The following is a 22,970-nucleotide window of genomic DNA, read 5'->3' on the forward strand; positions in this document are numbered from 1 at the left end:
GACTAGCACTGCTTTCCTCACTGATGTAACCAACTAGGTCATTGACATCACTGAAGCAATCCTTTTGCAGATTCTATTTTCACTACATTCCTTTGATGATCCCCATGTCAAGAAAGTGGTCTGAGTCGTGAATGTTTGATGAGAATGATTATATCATATCATCATTCTTGCCTTTGCTAACAGATCAGGCTATTCAGTGTTGTTAGGTGTACCCATGCTGGCAAGCTGGCCCAGTCAACATAATTTGGGAGGGTTACCCAGGTACTTATCCCTGGGGATGGGGGATGCTTTTTCAACATGGATGGGACTCGGGGGATGTCATCAGGAGGTGTACCATGTTCCCTGGGCATCAGGGCTATTAGGTGAATTTGCAAGGAATCTCCTCCCAGAAAAGGGGATATTCTTGCCCTTGGGAAACATCCAAAAGTCTCTGGTGCACTTAGTTACTCTTGAATGTAAGCTTCTGAAACCAAAATAAACAAAAAATCTTATTTTAATCTCTAGTTGGTTGTGTTTCAATTCATGGATTAACATGCTCTAAGGCCATGGTTCCAGGAGGTTGCTTGTCTTATTTTGTTAAACATCAATTCCCCATTTTTAAGAAGTCTTTTTTGGTGCTAGTTGTCCCATGACTACTTTATTTTTCTGCTTATTTGAAGCAGTTATTTTAAATTTTAATTTTTTTTACTGTCTATTAAATATTTAAAATCTAAGTTACCGGTTCTTCCCCTTTTGGCTTGGGTTTGGGTTCTGGTTCTTGCCCGGTCCTGGTTCTCCCCGGGTTCTCCTTGGGTTCCTCCCGGGTCCTTCCCAGGTGGCCGGGTTCTGACGTGGATCCACAGGGAACCCGGCCACCTGGGAAGGACCTGGGTGGAACCCAGGAGGACCCGCGTGAATCCAGGCCCGTGGTTTCCAAAAAACAGGCCATGGGTCAAAAAAACAATAAAAAAAGACTTTTTAAAATATTTTTTTATAATAAAACTCTAATTCGCCCCTTTATGACTTTTTAAAAAAGACTTGAAACTTGAATATTATCTTTTTTGCAAATTAGGAATATGATATTAGACTTTAGTTATTAGTTTAGTGATTACATTTGCGATATATGAATAGTTATTGGCATTGGCAATTAATAATTATGGATTTATGATTTATCATTTATGTATGGAAAGTCACATTGTATATTTTATTTTTGCATGGATTGTATATATTGAACATATATATAATACATGGGTATATATATATAATTAAAATATATATATATATATATATATATATGTGTGTGTACGGACGAACCTGTACCCGTACCCAAGATTTTTTTTTTTTTGGCCGAATCCGCGAATCCGAACCCGAATCTGAACCGGTAACTTAGTTTAAAATTGCTGCAAGAATTATCTGAAAAGAAAATAAAATTTTGAATATAGAAGATAAATTACATGAATAGCATTAAAAAAGAAAATCCTGGAACCAAAAGTTGGAGGGGAAGGGGAATGTAAAAAGAGAGGGAAAGAAATTTATGCAGTCATCTGGCATTTTTTCCATCATGCAGTTGCTGCTTAATTTCAGACCCCATTTTTTTTATAGCATAATTTTAATCCCTAAAATATAGCTGCTTAACTATAAGAGGAAAATATTCTAAATTATCCTTCCTAGTTAATTTAAAATTTTCATGGGAACACCCATGCTGCTCAAATTTAAGCAAAAATTCTACTTATGCAGTCACATGGGACCATGACATAAATGTTACTTGTGCATCTGTTATTCATTAATAATAATTTCCATAAGGTTTGCTGTCTATTTTTTTTTCCAAATCCTTGTGGATTTAAAACATATACACGAGTTGTATCCCTGATCAGGGTCACAACAGGATTGCTTAACTTTGATAATTTTATTTATACATTTCTGCTTTTTGGTTGACGTCCTTTTTGTTCTGTCTTGGACAAGCTATGCGAATTGTTCTGAATGCTGCTCTATTTACTTGATAAGATTGTTTGCTACACTACTGTCAAAGTTCATATATTTGAGCCATATATTATTGATCCTGAAATTAACTTTTAATGTTCAAATCAGATTGCAAGAAGACGTTCAGCACACATGCAAAAGTACCCAGATGCAAAAGTCATAAGTCTTGGGATTGGAGATACAACTGAACCTATTCCAGAAGTTATCACTTCAGCAATGGCAAAGGTACATCTTTGCTAGCTGCATATTACTGAAATATCTTTCTATTAAGTAAATAGCTTGCTTGAGATAGTGAATGTATATTTTTGTAGAAAAAGTCACAGACAATTTTTTGTTGGAAGTTGTAGCCTCCTAACTTAAAAAATTGGAAGAGCATTTAAAATTTTGGATATTCCAAATACATAATTTCACATGGATGCTATCTTCGAATTCTGCTATTTCATTTTTCAATTTCCATGAATCATCAAATATCTTAGCCAACCATTCTTTTTTGTCTGATATTATTCTGCAGGTAAATGGCTGATATTTAATTTTGGCATAATGTGTATAGTTGTATAAAATATATCAAATCTCTGCACCAAAATTTTAGAAAGCAGCTTGCATTTGGAAATTGTGTAAATATATTTAAGGCAAAAGTGACCAAGGGGGTCAAGCCCATTTTGGTATAAGTGGCAAATGTATAAAAATCAAAACCTTTTCTGTCTCAGAAAGGAAGACAGGCAAAGCAATGGAATGCTTCAGCATCAAGAATATTCACATAATTCTGTGAGTTAAGAAAAGAGGGGAACGCTTGAAATCCCCTGGTTACCATTGCTGGAGCCAGAGCTTTCATCCACATGCATGTCTTTCTTTTTACCTCCCTCCATATTCTTCTCCTGCTTCTTTTTCCTGCCATGGATGGTGGTGTTCCTAAGGAGAAACTGGATTGCACACACTATATCCCTTACCTTCTCCTAAAGCTGACCTTGAAGAGCTTTACCTTGTTCTTTCAGCACCTCATAAAAACCACTGGGATCTGCTTCAACCCAACCAGATTTGGCTACAAAGAGGATGTTATTTGCCTTGCCAGAAGTCTCCAATCGGGAAAGAGGAATTGCTCCACCTACATTGGCCATCCCTTTGCTGGGATCATGTGTCAAGGGCCACCTTTTGCTTCATTGGAGGAATATAGATTTCGTTAATATAAGCTTTTGCAACCGTAGCAATGATTCCCTTGTCCCTGATAAAATTCACCAGGTTTGAAAGGAAGATGGGTGCAATGATGGTGTTGGGGCGTCTTTGAGGTATTTCTTTTAGCAGGTTCAGACCAACCATTTTGCAAACTGCACTTTCCACCAAAGGGGATTCTGTTATGAAGATCTCACTTCGTTTCTCCAAATTGAATTCCTCAGTCAATGGGGTATCCCATTCCCATGGCTGTATGTAGACCCTCAGATTCATGGAGGTGGTCATTCTTTAAGCTTTACCTTTCAACTTTTGATGCTTTGTTTGAGGCTTGGATTGCCAGTTTCCTATCCAGATAAAAAATGCCCTCGCTTGTCTTTCCCCTGCATTTAAGCTCAGCACTTCACTGCCTCCTTTGCATGGTGATTCCAAAAATTCCTCGGATGTGTTTGGACAGAGTGTCTTTTCCATCTCATGGGCTCAAATCTGTATATGGTTTTTCCCCTAGCCTATATTTTTGGACTGTCAATTTGTGGCTGTGGAGGTGGCATGCGAAGACTATATACCAAGGTTGGTAGTCTTTGGATGGGGTAGTTCCTTCTAGTGCTACAGATCTGGCTGTGGGAGGTAAATTTCTATGGCTATGAGGCTGAGTCACATTATCTCAATATATGGTCCTTTGATTTGGCCTAACCTGCCAGGTGAAAATCCTGCCTTCAGTTTGTCCTGACTATGAATAGATTGATGTACCTGATCCTCTCCTTGCTTGAAACTTATTGGTGAAATCTTCCCTGCATGGACTCTTGTGCAGGTCCATGGCCCCACCCTTCCTCAATATTGTTCCCCAATGTTGGTGGTCAAGGGATAAGTAACAAAGGAATATCTTCCAACTTTTCGGAGTGCATAGACTTTAGGTGCTCAATTTTCGTGCTGACCTCTAACCAGATCTCCATGTTGCAACTAATGGTGGTCCTTTCTTGATTAGAAATGACCAAATATGCCAGCAAATTGGCTTCTTGGTTGATCTCTTGATAAACATGGTTCACTGAAATTCTTCCAAGGAATCAAAAATATGCCAGGCGTCCTGAAATATATTGGCCAGCCTCCAGCTAGGTGTCTCTCTTTTCCTTCTTGTGTTTACAATAGTGACTGAATCTCCATACACTGGCTCAAACGAGAAACCGTTGGCTTGAAAAATCTGCAGGCTTTGCTTCATTGTTGGTGGCTATATGCAATTTCTTTGTTGCTGCCCAGAACAATCTTCCTTCCTAATCACAAATGTTGCATCCAATCCCTGATTGATCAGGATTGCCTTTTGTTGCAATGTCAAAAATTCATTTTAACCTTCTCACTTGGTGGGGGCTGCCATTGTATGCCAGTCTCTGGTTTTTTTTGTTCTATGGGATTTTGCCTGCCTTGTAGTCTGGAGGAAGCCTTAGGTCTTTCAATTTATCCAACATCATTTTGTCCCAGGAGGGAAGGTTTTTTGTTTTGCAGATTAAGCTGAACCCTTCCTTGTGCAAGTTCAATGATAGTTTCTACACACTTGTTGGTGAAGGTTTGATTGTTCGTACTCTTGTGTTAAAAGATGCATCTGTTGTATCCCATCTAGATTTCCCATATAAGAATGTATGGAGAAGCTGTCCATAAGCAAGAAAAAACACCTTTCCTGAGTTTTAAACATGACATGAAGAGATCCAAGATATCATTAGATAGAGCACTGGACCGCTTCAATTTGACACATGACCATTTCCATTTTTTTTTAAGAAAGTACAATTGACCAGGGAGTGATTTATTGTTTCTTCATTAAAACCACAAAGGACACATCTAAATGGACCACAAATGCATAAGTGTGTAAGGCGATCTATAATGAGAATCTTCTTGTGAGTTGCTACCCAAGCAAAGGTCCTTGATTTTGGGAGGCAAACTTTGCTCCAGCAAAGATTTGCCGGCCAATCCTCCTTTGGATTTAACTTGTCCACCACCTTATATTCTGCTTCCATTGTATAGTTGCCAGCTTTCATGCATCTCCACCTATTTGAATCAGGGGTATCTTTGATGAACACCTTCCTCTTGGACACTTCTTTTAACAATTTCGATTGTGCTTCCAGCATCCCCATACCTATTGGCTGCTTCCATATCCACGTTGTTCATCTGTTGTCCAAGCTCTCTATAGGTAGTTACGAACCTTGAACCTCCAAACTAGTGATAGTATTTTTTTAGCCTCTTAGAGGTCTTTTCCTGCCAGCATGACATAGCCATTCCTAGGCATCTTCCCAGAAATTTGCTGATCTACCATCATTACCTCCCCCATGTGATGTGTTTTGTGATAAACTCTTTGCAACTGATAAAACATTTCAAATGTGGGAGCCTCTTGGAGGGTTAGCCACTGATAATTCTTCTTTGGTTGAACCATCCATATATTTGTTTTGAATCATTTTCTCAGTGCTGGTTAGAGTTGCATTACACACCCCAAACCAGCCTCGCAACGAGTTCTGTATTCTTAATATCATGATGATGCAGCCCTGCCCCACCAACATTTTTGGCCTACATACCCAAATCCCAGGCAATCAAGGGTGAGCGCTTTCACTCTTCATTGGGAAATTAAAATTTCATCTTCTAGTGAATTATAAATCTAATAGATTAGAAATTTTTGTTGTTTGTAACTAGGTAAGATGGGTTCGGATTGCCTTAAGGCAACATCCGAACCCATATAGGACTGGGTCCTATCCTAAAGGGGTAACGTGCCCCCAATATAAGTTCGGCCCCATACCTTCATGCCACCCTAAAATGCACCACGCTCAATAAATAAATTGGCGCCAAAAAGGATGAAGGCTGACTTGGATATATGGGTTAAAGACTCATATAAATAAAGTCAAATTGCAAATACAATTATTCACTTCATCTCACATGCAATCAGCGAACTATCTTTGCAACTAAAGGTGCGAAAAATAGAAGAGGATTGTGCGAACTTGTCCAAGAGGATATAAGGCATTTTGGTGCAGACTTGGTGTATTTAGAAGGGCAGATCTGATATACAAAAGAGGATCAGATCTGGAGAATCAAGCTAAGTATTGTATTTGTACAATTAAGAGTGAATACATAATTTGACCTGTGGGTCTTTAGTGCTGGGTTTTTCCTCCTTGGAGGTTTTCCCAGGGTATTTTGTGTTTGTCTCCTGCTCTCTTGTTTCATTCTTGGATTTACTTGATTATGATTTACTAAATGCTAAACAATAATTAAATGTTACAAATCTGATTACTATACTAGGGCACAAATTTAACATGGTATCAGAGCTAAGGTGTCACTAATTTCAGATTTTAGTAAATCATTTGTTGCATATAGTTGCTGTTTGTTTTCAGATTAAAATGTCAGGTTTGAAGGCTGAAGATAGACTTGATGGAGCCCTTGATTTTGCTGCTTGGAAAGTCCATATTCTTTTGATCCTTGAAGAGAATGATCTGCTGAAATTCGTAGAAGAAGAAAGGCTGTCCCCTCCAGAAGATGCTGAAGAGCTGAAGCAGTTCAAGAAAGATTCCCTCAAGGCTAGGAAGATCATAATTGAATCCGTCAAGAATCATCTTGTCACTGTCATATCAAAATTTGCATCTGCTAGGGAAATGATCAAACACTTGGAAGGGATGTATGAAGTCAACAACCTCAGCAGGGCTCTTGCTCTAAGGCAGCAACTTCTTCACATAAAAATGAAAGAAGAAGACTCAATCATAGCCTACTTCATGAAGATCAATGAACTAAGGGACAAGCTAAGTACTCTTGATTGCCAAATTTCAGATAAAGATCTTGTTATGATTGCATTAAATGGTCTACCTGATGAATGGGAACCATTCATTCGTAGCATTGGTGGAAGAGCTGATCATCCCAACTTTGAGCGTCTTCAATCTGATTGCATTGAAGAGGAATCTTGAATTCAGGTAAGAGGAAAACTCAAGTTCTCTCACAAAAATGATAATCATGTTCTCTTAGCTAAATCTAGGAAAGGTGGTCATTGGAAGAAAGAAAAGAGAAGCAAAGATTTTAGATCCTCCTCCTATGATCCAAGGAAGAAGTCAAGAGATTACTCTCACATTCGTTGCTTCAGAAGTGATAAGTATGGTCACTATGCCCGAGATTGTCAGAATGATCCCAAGGAAAGGGAAGTCAATTTAAATGAAGTTGCTGAACAAAGTGAGGATTATCTTCTTATCTCTGCTCTATCAAGCAATGTCCCCACGAAAATAATACTTGGATAATTTACAGTGGTGCCTCCAGACACATCTCAGGTTTTCGTGAGCATCTTTCAGATCTGATTGAAAAAGATACCAACCTTCATGTGGTAATCGGTGATGATGCTAGATACTCGGTAAAAGGTTCTGTTACTACCTCTTTAAAACTAGATTCTGGTATTTCCTTACAACTCTGTGATATCCTTTTTGTACCTGGTATTAAAAGAAATCTTATTTCCATTTCTGCCTTAGAAGATAAGGGTTTGCAAATAGCATTTTCTGAAGGGAAGGTACTTGCTTGGTCTAAGAAATCTAATTTCAAAACTGCTCGTGTTATTGGAAATAGATGTGATAGTTTATATAAGCTTGTAGCTAATCCAATTCAAGTTCTCATCCATGAGGCCCCTGAATCATGCGAGCTATGGCATAGAAGACTTGGACATCTACACTTTCAAGCTCTTCCCACTCTCGGTAAAATGGTTAAAGGTATGCCTAAACTTAGTTTATCTCATGATGATGCTTGTAAAGGTTGTGCAATGGGTAAGAATGTAAAGAACCCTTTTCTTAAAAGTGATAGTAGGGCTAAAGAAAAGTTAGAACTTATTCATTCAGATTTATGTGGCCCTATGTCTGTAGCATCTCCTAGTGGCTTCCTTTATTATGTTATCTTCATAGATTAGGAAAACATGGATTTACTTTCTTAAATCTAAAGAGTCTGAAGAAGTCCTAAACAGATTTAAAGAATTCAAAGCCTTAGTTGAAAACACTACAGGAAATCGAATTAAATGTTTAAGATCTGACAATGGAGGTGAGTACACCTCAGGTAGTTTCTATGATTTTTGTGTTAAGGCAGGGATTAAGAGGGATTTCTGCGTTCCCTACAATCCTCAGCAAAATGGAGTTGCTGAAAGAAAGAACAGGACCATTGTTGAAGCTGCAAGAGCCATGATTCATGATCAAGACCTGCAACCTTTTCTATGGGCGGAAGCATCCAAAACAACAGTTTACATTCAGAATAGATGTCCTCATCATGCTCTAAGGGATGTAACTCCTGAAGAAGCCTTTACAGGAATCAAACCTGACATCAGCCACCTAAGGATATTCGAGAGCCTAGTGTATGTTCATGTGCCTAAAGAAAAACGAACCAAGTTGGATTCCTCTGGAAAGAAAGGCATCTTAGTGGGATACAGTGAATCTTCCAAAGCCTTCAGGATCTACATTTCAGGTCAAAGGTATGTTGAGGTAAGTAGAGATGTAACTTTTGAAGAAGATATTGCTTTCAAAAGATCTAAAGGTTCATTATCTGATAATAATGATATGGTGATTGAAAATCAAGATTCAAAAGTTGATGCTAACCCTGAGATACAGAAGGAGTCCACTAACCTTCCGGATCAGGAAGTTCAGGATGACCCAGTAGAACCCATGGACTCTACAAATATACCTCAGGATATTGTGGTCTGCAAGAAGAGACCACTTTGGGTGAGAAACACGATTCAAGATGCTGAAGGATTTGCTGCTCCCAGAGGAACCTTTAGAGATAGCAAGAGACTCCAAAATCATGCCAACTACATTTCTATGATGTGTAATATCATTGAGTCTGAACTTCACAATGTCGAAGAAGCTATATCCCATCATGCTTGGAAATCAGCCATGGATGAAGAGTATGGGTCTATCATCAAGAATGATGTCTGGGACATTGTACCCAGACCCAAAGGTCAGTCTATTGTTTCTTCTAAATGGTTGTTTAAAATTAAACATAATGCTGATGGTAGTATTGAAAAATATAAAGCTAGGTTTGTAGCTCATGGTTTTTCTCAAAAGGAAGGAATAGATTATGAAGAAATTTTTGCTCCTGTTGCTAGATATACTTCTATTAGATCTATAATAGCTATTGCTGCAGCCAAAGGTTGGGAGCCTCATCAAATGGACGTTAAGACAACCTTCCTCAATGGTGTCATTGAGGAGGAAGTCTATATTGAGCAACCAAAAGGTTATGTAATCCATAAAAGAGATTCTTATGTTTGTAGGTTGAAGAAAACCTTATATGGGCTCAAACAGGCTCCTCGTGCTTGGTATGAAAGAATTGATAAGTACTTACTAAGCTTAGGATTTTGCAAGAATGATGTTGATGTTAACATTTACTTGAAGATTTATAATGATATGTTTATTTTGGTTTTGTATGTGGATAATTTATTTCTCACTGGTGAAAATAAATTAATCATAAGATGTAAGAAGGAATTAGCCTCAGAATTTGAAATGAAGGATTTGGGACTAATGCATTACTTCTTAGGGTTAGAAGTATGGCAAAAATCCAATGAAATCTTCCTAAGTCAAGGAAAATATACTATTGATATTCTGAAAAGATTTAGAATGATGGATTGTAAACCCATGTATACTCCTATGGAATCTAACTTAAAGAAGTTAAGTGTTTCTGCAGCTACCTCTGATTTTGCAGATCCATCTGAGTACAGGCAGTTGATTGGATCCTTGATCTACCTAGTCAATACTAAGCCAGATATCTGTATGCTGTGAATGCCCTTAGTCAGTTCATGAGCTTACCTAAACTTGTTCACTTGGTTGCTGCCAAGCACATTCTAAGATACCTGCGTGGCACTATTGGTTATGGGCTGAAGTATTCACTTAATACCTCAATCTTCTTGGAAGGCTACTCAGATTCAGATTGGGCAGGAAGTGTCAAGGATAGGAAAAGTACTTTAGGTATCTGCTTCAACTTGGGCTCTGCAGTGATCTCTTGGGCATGTAGAAAGCAATCTTCGGTAGCATTAAGCACTGCAGAAGCTGAGTACATTGCAGCATTTGTTGCATCCAGAGAAGCAGTGTGGCTTCACAAGCTCCTTGTTGGATTATTTGGTCAAGCTAGTGGTCCCACCACCATTCATTGTGATAATCAAAGCTGTATAAAGATGTCAGTAAATCCTGTGTTCCATGACCGGTCCAAACATGTGGAAACACACTATCACTTCATTCGGGATATGGTGCAAAGAGGCGCCATTCAACTAAATTACATTAGCACAGATGAACAGGTTGCAGATATCCTTACCAAACCCTTATCCAGAGTGAAGTTCGAATACTTCAGAGACAGACTTGGTATTGTGGAAAATGGAACCTTGATTGAGAGGGAGCTCCAATCTCAGTGACTCTATCTGCAGAGCTTTGATCATTCTTTGCTTGTGTGCATGAATGAAATGTGTCCAATCTATGCTTGTGTGCTAGATGGAAAATTGTAATTATGTAAAGACCCACTTGTGTATTACACTTTCTATGTTGTTTGTAACTAGGTAAGATGGGTTCGGATTGCCTTAAGGCAACATCCGAACCCATATAGGACTGGGTCCTATCCTAAAGGGGTAACGTGCCCTCAAGTTAAGTTCGGCCCCATACCTTCACGCCACCCTAAAATGCACCACGCCTCAATAAATAAATTGGCGCCAAAAAGGATGAAGGCCGACTTGTATATATGGGTTAAAGACTCATATAAATAAAGTCAAATTGCAAATACAATTATTCACTTCATCTCACATGCAATCAGCGAACTATCTTTGTAACTAAAGGTGTGAAAAATAAAAGAGGATTGTGTGAACTTGTCCAAGAGGATATAAGGCATTTTGGTGCAGACTTGGTGTATTTAGAAGGGCAGATCTGATATACAAAAGAGGATCAGATCTGGAGAATCAAGCTAAGTATTGTATTTGTACAATTAAGAGTGAATACATAATCTGACCTGTGGGTCTTTAGTGCTGGGTTTTTCCTCTTTGGAGGTTTTCCCAGGGTATTTTGTGTTTGTCTCCTGCTCTCTTGTTTCATTCTTGGATTTACTTGATTATGATTTACTAAATGCTAAACAATAATTAAATATTACAAATCTGATTACTGAACTAGGGCACAAATTTAACAATTTTTTCATAGCCTTTAGAAAGTAAAATTACAGTTTGTTGGGAATATATTACATCAATAGTATATAATTAGGTAATAGTTAATCAAAAAATAAAACAAATGCTAGCCTATAAATAAGAAGTTAGAAATTAGTTTTAGGAAGTTATATTCCCGTAGGTAGGTAGTTGCTGGAAAATAAGGCTTCTTTATAAAGCCACTTTGTAATACAATAAATATTAGATTGAGTGAGAATAAAATCAATATAATATTTATATTATTTTGTATGCTCCACCATTTTCAACATGGTATCAGAGCGAATTGATCATGCGCATGTAAATCAACAGCAAAGGGTAGCTGCTGTAGTGCATTCAACAGGAACAAGTGCAGAGGCAAAGCCAAAACAGTGTGTTGATTAAAGAAACATTTGAAGAGGCTTAATGCCTCTAAGCATCGGATACTTGACAAACTTGGTGGTGCTTTTGCAGTTAAACCATCAGCAGGTCCTTACAAGGGAAGAGAATGCTTTCCTTTAGTGGTTCTTCTGAGGAATAGGCTGAAATATGCCCTGACATATTGTAAAGTCATTGCTATTGTAATGCAGTGGCTCATTGCTGGTGATGGAAAAGTCAGAACTGATAAGGGCTACCCTAGAAGATTGATACAAGTAGGCAATCGATCTCGTAGAAGAAATTTCAAATAATTATGGAAGTTTATGTGGTTGCTTTATATATACAATTGTTCTAGTTATGAATACATGTCTCAGGTTGTTGCAGACCAGATTGATCAAGGTTATCATATCCTTATATTGATAGGTGAGTGAAATTGATGTTGGCTTGGTGAGCAAAACATTCGCCTGAAATATGGAGATGGGTTTGATTGAATAGGTAGCATGAAGATTTCACTGAGAAGAATTTTGAAATAATTTTTTATTGATTTGTGGCTGCGAGAGGTTGATACAATGAGTTGACTTCGACAGACGATATTTGGGCAATCGAGCATTGATAAATGTGTGATTTATTTGAAGACATTCAACTGTTGTTTTGTTCTCCCACAACTCGGTTAATTGGCATTGCCAACTGTTATCTAAGTCACATGTACGAAGGGGCCGTACCAGACTCTGCAATCGATGACATCATTTTGTGGATGAATTTGGATTGCATTTCTACAATTCACAGAAATATCACAGCAAGTACATGACTGTAACATGATCCAAAAGTTGTTTCATGTGGATTTCATACAATCAACATAGTCGAGCACTCATGATCCATGCTGGTACATTAGCTATTGAAATCGCTTTTGAGTGTTTTGTTGTCAAGGGTGAATTACAAAATACATAAGAAGAAGGGCATTGATAATGTTTAAAATGTTTACCTTTGCTTATATAAGCAATTAGGAGAAATAAGGAGTGAACATTTCTATGTAATTATGAATGGTTGATAAAGGTGTGGTAAAGGGTTTTTTGGAGATATAAGAGATAAGGTGATCTGAGAAAGTTTGTGGAGAAACACAGATTTCTATAAACAATCATTAGAGGATTTCATTATAAGGGTGCATTTTCGGTGGAAAACGACACCAAATGTCTACCTATGGTTTCTATTTTGCTTTGTGGGTGACTCTAAAAGAAATAGGGCCTTTAAATTTTGAATACCTTATGGCACATGGTATGCTTGATTATATTTTATTTGATGCTCAATGTTGTACATGACATAAAAAGCAAAAACTTAAAAATAGCAATGAAGCAAATATTGAAAACAATGGACAAAGCAAAAGTGAAGAATTTACCAAGTTCAAAGACTAAGAAAAACTTTCAATATTGAAGGTTGGAGGCATCATAGGTTGGAGAATATTTATCATCTTGAGCTAGCTTCTTGCTTAGAGATGACACTTTGCATGAGAAGCATAAGTTTCATTTTGTGTCCCTTCATGGTGCAAGGGGGGCTTGACATTTTTTTGGCAAAACTTGTGGATAGTGTAATCTCTAAAATAAGGTGTGATTAGTGTATCTACATTGGTTCAGTGTCTTTGTACACTAGAGGAGGGATTTGGTTCTCATGCCATTGGAGGAGGGATATTGACACTTTAAGAGGAAAGTGGACTATTAAAAGCAAGGTTGCATGGGTACTCATACACAGCCCCTGGGTACTTGTACCGGAGACTTGGACGTGTATCCTGCACGAGAAACTTGGTTGGAAACGTCTCCATAGAGAGGAGACTTCCTGCACGTATCCGCCTGTCTCCCACCGTCTCCAAGCCAAACAAAAAAAAGGAAACCTTAAAATGTTAAAAAAAAACAAAACATAGGCAACCAAATAATCAAAATGTAGTACAAACGGAAGAAAAACAATGCTCAAAACAAATGTAGGTCACAAGGATTTCTTAAAACGTTGCAACAACCATTACTAAATTATTAGATTATATTTAATGTCATTATATTTAATGTTCAATGTCATTATATTTTCAGAATTTCTATAAATTATTAAATTATAGTAATAAGAAATTGGCGTCTCCAAGTACCAATGTCTCCTATTTTGAAAAAATAACCGTACCAGTACCAGCACCGGTCTCCAAAGTCTCCAAGTACCCCCGTACTTGTGCAACCTTGATTAAAAGATAGTTGTTTTGTCATATGTAGGCACTAGAGGAGGGATTCTGATACACTCGAAGGAATGATCAATGCTTCGAGGAGAGTTGTTCTCTCATTGTGTAGGGAGGATGGTTTCTCATGCAGTATAGAGGATTTGCGGTATGATAGTTGAGACATCCATTGATGAGTTCAATTTGGTGTGTCTTGGGTGAGCGATGAGAATTGGAGGAGACACTTCATCAATGTTTCCAAATGGGTTCCTGTGTCTAGTCCATGCAGTATTGTGTCCTGTGTTCGGATTGATGTAATAAAAGGGGAATGTACGAAATGTATTACATCAATTGATATAATTGGATAATATTTGTAAATAAATAAAACAAATATTAGCTTACAGAAATTAGTTTTGGGAAGTTATATTCCTATAGTTAGGTAGTTGCTAGAAAGTAAGGCTTTATAATGCCACATTGTATTACAATAAAAATTAGGAGTGAGATTGAAATCAATAGAATATATTATATTATCTTGTATGCTCCACCATTTTCAACACAGTTTGCATTTTTTGGTTAATTCTTGTGTTTTATCTATTCTCACTATTTCATTTTTTATGCGTTATGTCTAGGTCCTTTTTGCTCAATTTTTTTGCTATTGTACTTTCTGTGTGTTTCAGTGCCTTGTATATTTTTTGGTCATCTGTGGACATTAGTCTTTTTGCTCAATTTTTTTGCTATTGTACTTTCTGTGTGTTAAGCTCATATTTTTTGGTCATTTGTGGACATTAGTATAATTTATTTCTTTTGGGAGATGCATTGATTAAATAATGAGCTTAACAAGCTTGAAGGCAATATCCAACAAAAATAGTTTGATTGAGACTGCAATGCCCCCTTTCTAGCTAGTCATCCGATGATATGGCGTTAGCCCGTTTTGCTATGGTCTTGAGGGCTAACCAGAACTTTGAAGGGATCAAGGAGGATTTTGGCCCAGGCAATTTCAGTTTCAGGCCAAATCGAGCTCGTTTGATGGGGTTTTGGAGGGACTTACTTTTTATAGTAAGTCGACTGTTGGCTCAGTGAGTCCAAATTCTCAGTATTGGACTTGGAGCGTGTTGGCGAGACCTTTCCGAAGGGCTATTGCACATGTAATTCTGAGTTTGATTGATAATATATTTTAATGCCTGAAGTTTATTTAATTAACTGACTTTAAAATTAAAGGTATAATATAAAGTTATAATATAAAGTTATAAAGTTACTTTATATTATTTTGAAAAGTGGACTCCCTAGGCTGAGTCGATTTAATGAGGGGACATGGGACTCAAGTAATTAAAAATTATAAAATATGGAGCTTTTTTAGTCCCACATTGCCGGTAAGATGTAGAGGCCTCTTGGTAAAAAGGATAAATAGAGGCAGTGAGTGTTTGCTAAGCATGCTTGGTTGAAGGATATTGTTATTCTGCTGGATTTTCCTAGAAAATCTGGCTTCAAGGGCTTGGAGGACGAAATTCCTTATTGCTTACAATCTTCACACTGTTGAAAGAGACAGCCTGGAGATTAATCAGTTGCAAATCATAGAGACTAGAGCTGGGGCGTTGAAATCATTCATCAGCTTAAGAGCTTCCGGCTTTGGAGGTACTTGGTTTCTTGAATCAAATGGTTGGTTGCATTGTATCCGGGAATCATAGTTTGTAGGTGCGAGTTGGTAAGGATCTGAAAACACCTTCAGCTGGTGCGATTTAGTTGCACTCATGGTTTGTATGTAACGCTTGACCTGGGACTGAGTATCAAGAGCAAGTCAAGAAGTTCGAGTCTGTGATAAACACCCAGCAAAGTGTTCTCGTTAAGGACACAGCGAGTAACAATATGATGGCATTGACATGTGAGATAATGCTGGGCGTTGAAGGTACAACAGTAAGGCGTGGGACTGTTAACACCAGCACTTAGCAAAATGACCCAGCCGTCCTATACAGTTGCAAATACGAGTTAAGGGGGCGTGAGAGTTAGCTGGAAACTCCATCTGCAGCCGCAGAACGTACAGGCGCAAGGACACAGTTCAGAATATGGTGCAGGTTCAGTACACAATGTTCAGAGCATAAACAGCCAGCAAACTTGGAGTTCGCTGTGCATTAAGGCCGGAAGTTACAAGGACTTCGTTGAAGCATAAGTTAGCGACAATCACAGTGAGTTGTTTGTATTTGGAAAGTATTGACAGTGAATAGAATATTAATTAATCTAAAGTGATTCATGTGCTGTTATCATTCCTATGTTTGGCATGCATTGCTAATTGAAAATACTACATTAAATTCATGGTTACTTTGGCATGATGAAAGCAATATCTGTTTCCAAGTCTTTACCACAGGTCTAAGAACCCAAACAAATGATACACATTAAGACAATCTGAAAATTAAAGGTAGAGTTAGTGTGCCAACTATATGATAGAATTCCTTACATAGGAATTTGAGTATATCACAAGTTGCTTGCCTACTGTTTGTTGAAATTACTGAATAGCTTAGGGAGTGAAAGTGAATAAATTCGGAGGCAAACAAGGGGTGACCATTACAGTGGTATTACAGCATGCATGCAAACTGTTTGACAAAATTCCATTGAATGTAAAGTCAAAGAATTAGACCAGAACACAGACAGAGATTACTATACAATGATTGAAGACTTTTTTTGGATAAACCAATGGCGACTTAAACTGAAGCGATCATATTAATATGTAGAGACAACAGCGATCCTTATGAAAAGAGTTTATTAGACATCCAAGTTAAAATTAATCCATGGTGGCAGTGATAAATGTATACATTCACAGTGATAAAGGACAAAGAAATGGACGGGATATTATGCAACGCAAATATTAATATACACATTGATAAAGGGCAAAGAAATGGAAGGGATATTATGTAAGATAAATCGACTTCATATGTCATGTCTTGATACAAGACAGTCAACTTCCAGTCTGAAGTCGACAAAGGATCCATTTCAATTATACAGTGATTTCATTGTGTGAATAGCGATTCATTCTTAAGTATGGAAAGTGATTCAGTCTGAGACAAACGATGCAATCTATACTTAAAGTATTATTCTCAAAACCAGCGACTTCAGATAACCGAGTCAGAATTAATGACAGGGATTAAGTCTAGAAAAAAGTATATTCAATTATTAATAAACCGGGTGAGATTTGAAGATAAATAGTTTAAGGAAATACTATAACAAAATGATGCAGACAAAATACAATGATCAGTTAACGTGATTGTGATCTAAGGAAAGGAAATCAGATCGACTAATTAAATACATCGACTGCAGCAAACCATTAAATAGAGATTAATATGCAGCGGTTATTGTTATGGAGTGGTACAATTTGTAGAAATACGAAGCTTCTATAAGAGTGTAAAGTTTGTGAAAAACAAGTGCGATTATAAGTGTAATTAACAAAGGTGTGATTCTATATGAATTATGGTTTGAACAAAGGCAGTAATGAAAGGATGTGATATTATCTTAAGATGCAGATTTGTAATTAAATACAAACAAACATTAAAAATGAGATATTACAAAGGTAATGCGATCTGGTTATTTTTTCTTTTAAAAAGAAAGGACTACATCCAAAAGGTGTGATTAGCAAAACAAAGGTGAATTATTTTTTTGAAGTGGTGTGATGGTTTAATAAATGGTGATCTCTCTTGAGGGATGTCTAAGTTCAAAAGGTACGTCCTTTGAATGCATATGGAATATATATAAGGCAAATTCAAGACATTGTTGGTGGGTGTGAAATTCTAAAACTATTCTTTCAGACAGAGCAAGTGAGTGTTGTGTGCAATGAGAAATATCTTAATATAGAGAATGTTTTGAAGAATAAGAGAGGAAATATGAAGTATGTTTTAAATTCATACTAAAGAATATTTGCAGTCCATTTATAAAGGATAAAATCAGATACATTTATTGAAGATTATATGAGCAGATTTATGGATAGTTTTTTGGCAGACTTATATTGTGGTTTAAGCAGATTTACATGGTATATTTGAGTAAATGAACATAGCAGATTTGAGAGGACACATGAGCAGATTATTGAGTGTATAAGTTAAAAGGTCTAATAAGCATATGCACTAAGGATATCAAAGTTAAAGGAAGATTACCGATTCAATGAAGCAAAGAATACAGAAGATTATTGCAGATTTGTATTGGCAGATTTATAAAAACTTTGTTGGGCAGATATATGAACTTAATTTATGCAGATTTAGAAAATGTTTAAAGGGAAACATCTAGCAGACTTATGGAAATATTTATGATGATTGAGTTATAGTGGATTTGAGAGGAAGATTATAACAGATTTAAGAAGAGAGTTTGTGGAAGAAAAAGTCATCCATCATCCTTGTTATAGCAACATTGTCAAGGTGGAAAATTCAGATTTGGGAGTTGGTGCTTCCAGTGGGTTGGTGCTCACAAAATCAGATCTGGGAGTTGGTGCTTCCAGTGGGCTGGTGCTCACAAACGTAGGGGTTGGTGTCTCTAGTAGGTTGGTGCGTACAAATATTTTATAAGAAGATATTTATAAAAGCCTCTATTGCAGCGATTTTCTCCCATAAGGGTTTCCATGTATATATCTTGTGTTCTCTTTGTGTTCATAGTAGTTAGATCTCATGTGAATAATAATACACAACGGATATGTTTATGAGATAGGTTACATGCTTGCGATTAAAGTTCAAGAAGTAAAAGTTTGTTAATATACCGATTCACCACCCCCCTCTCAGTATATTCTTGTGCTCTTCATTTCTTCCCAAGGTGATGGCCCCCACTTCCCTCTTGACTGTTTCTATCGCTCATGATTGTTTTGGTGACGGGGCATTGATTTTTAGGGGTTTTGCTAGGGAAGTGATTCGTTTTCCTTTCCCTTCTCGACACAATTCTTTGTAGATTCGTCGTGATTGGGCTATTGCCTATGCGCCCCAAGTTTTTGAGGGATTTGTCCCAGTGTCTTTCCTTTGGTGTTGGTAACAAGAGATGCTTCTCCTATTGGTGGCTTGATAGTTGGGATGTCTTTTGATGTGTGTAATGGTTCTTTTGGTGCTGTTCCCTTGCTGGGATTGTGACTCCTTTGCTTTGGAGGTTCCTTCTCAAAGGATTCCTAATGCATTGGTGGACAAAGCTTCTATTGGATTACAATTTGCCCTTATTTGAATATTTTTTGGTTTTAGGCTAAACATTGATATTATTCACAGATGGGCGTTCAACAGTTGGAATGTTTCAAGTCTGCTTAGTCTGGCAGTCTTGTTAAATGGTTTCCTCCTTTTTCTTTTTTAGTCCATTGAGGACCATGATAGAGTTCTTCCTTGAGGTCCCTGGTTTTTGGGTAAGGCATATCTTATTTTAAAAAGATGGACTACTAGTTTTGAGGTTGCTAATGTTAACTTGGTTTCTATTTAGGCTAGACTCCGAAAGCTCCCTGTGGAATTTTGAGATGAATGTTTCATTCAAGGAATTGGTAATGCTATTGGTCAATTTGTGGCCATTGAAAATGTTATAAAATCTAGGATAAGGTTCCTTTTTGCTAGATTTTGTGTTACCAAAAAAATCGATAAGAAGAGACCAAATTGTCATGCCCCCGATTTGACATTTTATAAACAACAACCAAGTCGCATGAAATTGTCTTGTAGTATGTAAGACTTCACAATTTCATTAATTGAAAAATCTATAGCAAATCAAACGTATCGTAGGAGGCGTTTAGAGAATGTAACCCTTGTGGAGGCATTTAAGTATAATCCTCAATGTAAGATCTCACTTTACAAGTCAGTCAATTTAGTAAGCATAAGTTAGGTGATGCGAATTAGTTAAGGGGCATCATTAAAAGCTAAACACAATTTGCAAAGGGGCACTGGTCAGCAAGAAGAGATGCCTCTTCTAAGAACATTTGTAACCCAAGGAGAAGACCATGACCCTCCACCACTGATGGAGGGGTATAAAGGATTAATTAAGCATTCCAAGGATGGGATCGATAAGGATCAGATCTGATTTAAGGCAGTCATATTCAGGCATACAGAAATTTAATATTATTATTGTGGTTTGCTGTGAAGTAAAAATTTCTGTGGTTGACAGCATAATGAATATTATTTATATTTACTCTCTTATGATCAATATATATGCAATCTAGGAATCTGATATTATTATTTGATCTCTTATATATAGAATATAGGCAATAATGTATAATTCTTTATATGTCTAAATGCTGCAATCAACCATGATAGGGATAGTAAGGGAATACAAGGAGGGGAAATAGTTATGAGGTCCTCTTCAAAGTATGCCACCTCATGGTGGTGACAAATAGTCCCATGGGGCCGAGGGGGTGCAAGGAGTGCCCCGCCCTTGGGGTTAGAAAGGAAGGATGTTCTAGACACCCTATTGTAGTTTCTCCAAACCTCTACCATGGTTGACCATTAGATTAAGGAACTCCAATCATAGGGAGGAGAATAAGGGTGAGAATAAGAGGGGAACGACTATGGGATTCCTCAATAGGTACAGCCCCTCATATGGATGGCAAAGGGCTATACATGATGGCCAAGACGGATGGTATATCCACTCTTGGGACTAGGGTAGTAGATCATTTAAGGTACCCTAATATGTCTCCTTATCCTAACTCTCCTATGGTTGAATTCCATTAATGAATTAGATATATCAAATGACAAAAAAATGATCCTAACACTAGTAGGAAAGATCTATTTTATGGATACGCTTTCAATGAGCTTGGAATTGTGATTTTAGGGCAAAAAAAAGGGGACAACCATAAGGGGACATTACAAACAATATTAAATTGTGTTTGAAGTTTGGTATTGTTGTTTGTAATTAGGGCCGGCGGATTCCAATTGCCTTGGGCAACATTGGAATCCGCCTCCAACATATAGGGCCAGGCCCAATACCTCTCGGCTCCACCTAAAAGGCCTCCACGCTACATCCAAACCCAACTCGCCTCCATGATAGGGCCGACCCTATCCAATTCACTTAAAAGGAATTAAAATAATTAAAATGTTTAATTTGCAAAGAAGGCCGACATGATTGAGAAGTATTATGACTCCTATAAATATAGCATATACTTCTCATAATTTTATCAATTCAGTTTTGCAAGAAAGGTCTGAAATATGTTCTAAGGAAGCGAAATATTGAATCAAGGCAGTTGACATCAGCGATCTACATTGAAGTGCAGCAGAACATAATAGAAGACAGCGAATTCTACCAAATGCAGCAGATCACCACCAAGAGATAGAGAACTCCATTGAAGGCCCAAACAAACCCTATAGAAGGATTGCGAACTACTTGAAAGGTGCTGCTACCCTTGTAACACACAGCAAATCTGATTAGGAGGACTGCAAATCATGATCTTCATTAGCAAACTAATTGTGAAGACTTCTATCTCATCTTCCTTGTGACTGCAACCTCTATACTCCAGATAAGTGTGTAATGATCAGTTGAATTCAAAATCATAATCAGATCTGAGGATTTTTTGGCTGGGTTTTTCCTCCTAGGAGGTTTTCCTAGGGTAACTGTGCTTTGTCTTTTTTGCATTCATTTCCTTTACTATTCTTAAATCTGGAAAACAATAAATTTAATTAACCTAGTTAAAACTAATTCTGATTTTCTGAGTTTTATTCAATCTGAAAGTACTAAAATTAACATGGTATCAGAGCTATAGGTTAGATCAATTTTCAGATTTAAAATTCAATACACCTTTATTTCCAGATTGCTGTAGCTTTTGTAGATCAGGTCAATGGGGCTGAAAGTTGAAGATAGACTTGATGGGAATTTCAATTTCACTGCATGGAAAGTTCGAATCAAGTTGGCCCTAGAGGAAGAAGATCTTCTCCAATTCATAGAAGCGAAAAAGCTAATTGAGCCTACGGATGCTGCTGAACTAAAACAATTCAAAAAGGATGCTGTCAAGGCCTGGAAGATTCTCATTGATTCAGTCAAAGACCACCTAGTCACCTCTATTGCCTCATTTACCACTGCAAGGGAAATGTTCAGCCATTTACAAGGTACATATGAAATTAACAATCTCAGTAGGGCAATTACTTTAAGACAGCAACTACTTAATATCAAAATGGCTAAAGAAGATTCTGTTATTTCCTACTTCATGAGAATTTCAGAATTAAAGAATCAGCTAGGTTTAATTGGCCATAACCTGGAAGACAAAGACCTTGTCATGATTGCCCTAAATGGCCTACCTCACTCATGGGAGTCATTTATCCAAACTATCAGTGGCAGGACTGAGTTACCTTCCCTTGATCGCTTGAAGAATGATTGCATTCAAGAAGAGTCCTGTCTCATCGCAAGGGGGCAAACCAAAAGTCCCCATGTAGATGATCACCTCATGCTTGCAGCTCAATGCAAGAAATGAGTAAACAAGAGGAAACCTTATCCAAAAAGAAATAGGGATTTCAGATCATTTAGTTCCCAAAACCCTTGGAAGAAACCAAGAGATACCTCACGTGTCCGATGCTTTAGATGTGACAAATTTGGTCACTATGCTAAAGAATGTCAGAATAACCCTAACCAAAGTGAAGCCAACCTAAATGAAGTCTCAGAACAAAATAATGACTTCCTATTCATCTCTGCTCTATCTAGCAGTGTTCCTTCAGATAACAATACATGGTTGATTGACAGTGGTGCATCCAAACACATTACAGGTTATTGTGATCACCTTTCAGGCTTAGTTGAAAAGGATACCAGCCTTCACGTGGTAATTGGTGATGATGCTCGTTATTCGGTAAGAGGTTCTGGCTCTACTTCCCTGAATTTAGATTCTGGTATTTCCTTGCACCTCAGTGATATCTTGTTTGTTCTTGGAATTAAAAGAAATCTAATTTCCATTTATGCTTTAGAAGATAAAGGTTATCAAATTGCACTCTCTGAGGGAAAAGTCCTTGCTTGGCCTAATAAAGCTAATTTTAAATCTGCTCGCATAATTGGTCAAAGATATGATAGTCTTTATAAGCTCTCTACTAACCCTATTCAAGCACTCATTAATGAGGCTCCGGAATCCTGTGAGTTATGGCATAGAAGACTTGGACATTTGCATTACCAAGCCCTTCCATCTCTTGAAAGATTAGTCAAAGGTATGCCTAAACTTAGTCAAATTCATGATAACATTTGTAAAGGTTGTGCTATAGG

At 37.4% G+C, this 22,970-nt stretch overlaps 1 protein-coding gene across 1 annotated transcript in view; it reads left to right on the forward strand.

Moving 5' to 3' along the window:
• Positions 1-22,970, forward strand: part of LOC131079883 (probable LL-diaminopimelate aminotransferase, chloroplastic) — a 237,792-nt gene that overhangs the window by 63,875 nt on the left and 150,947 nt on the right. Inside the window, exon 4 of the mRNA XM_058017925.2 lies at positions 2,068-2,184. Within this exon, the coding sequence (XP_057873908.1) occupies positions 2,068-2,184 (117 nt within the window). The remainder of the gene's footprint in view (positions 1-2,067; positions 2,185-22,970) is intronic.

This window comes from Cryptomeria japonica, chromosome 10 (assembly GCF_030272615.1).
Source record: "Cryptomeria japonica chromosome 10, Sugi_1.0, whole genome shotgun sequence".
NCBI lineage: Eukaryota > Viridiplantae > Streptophyta > Pinopsida > Cupressales > Cupressaceae > Cryptomeria > Cryptomeria japonica.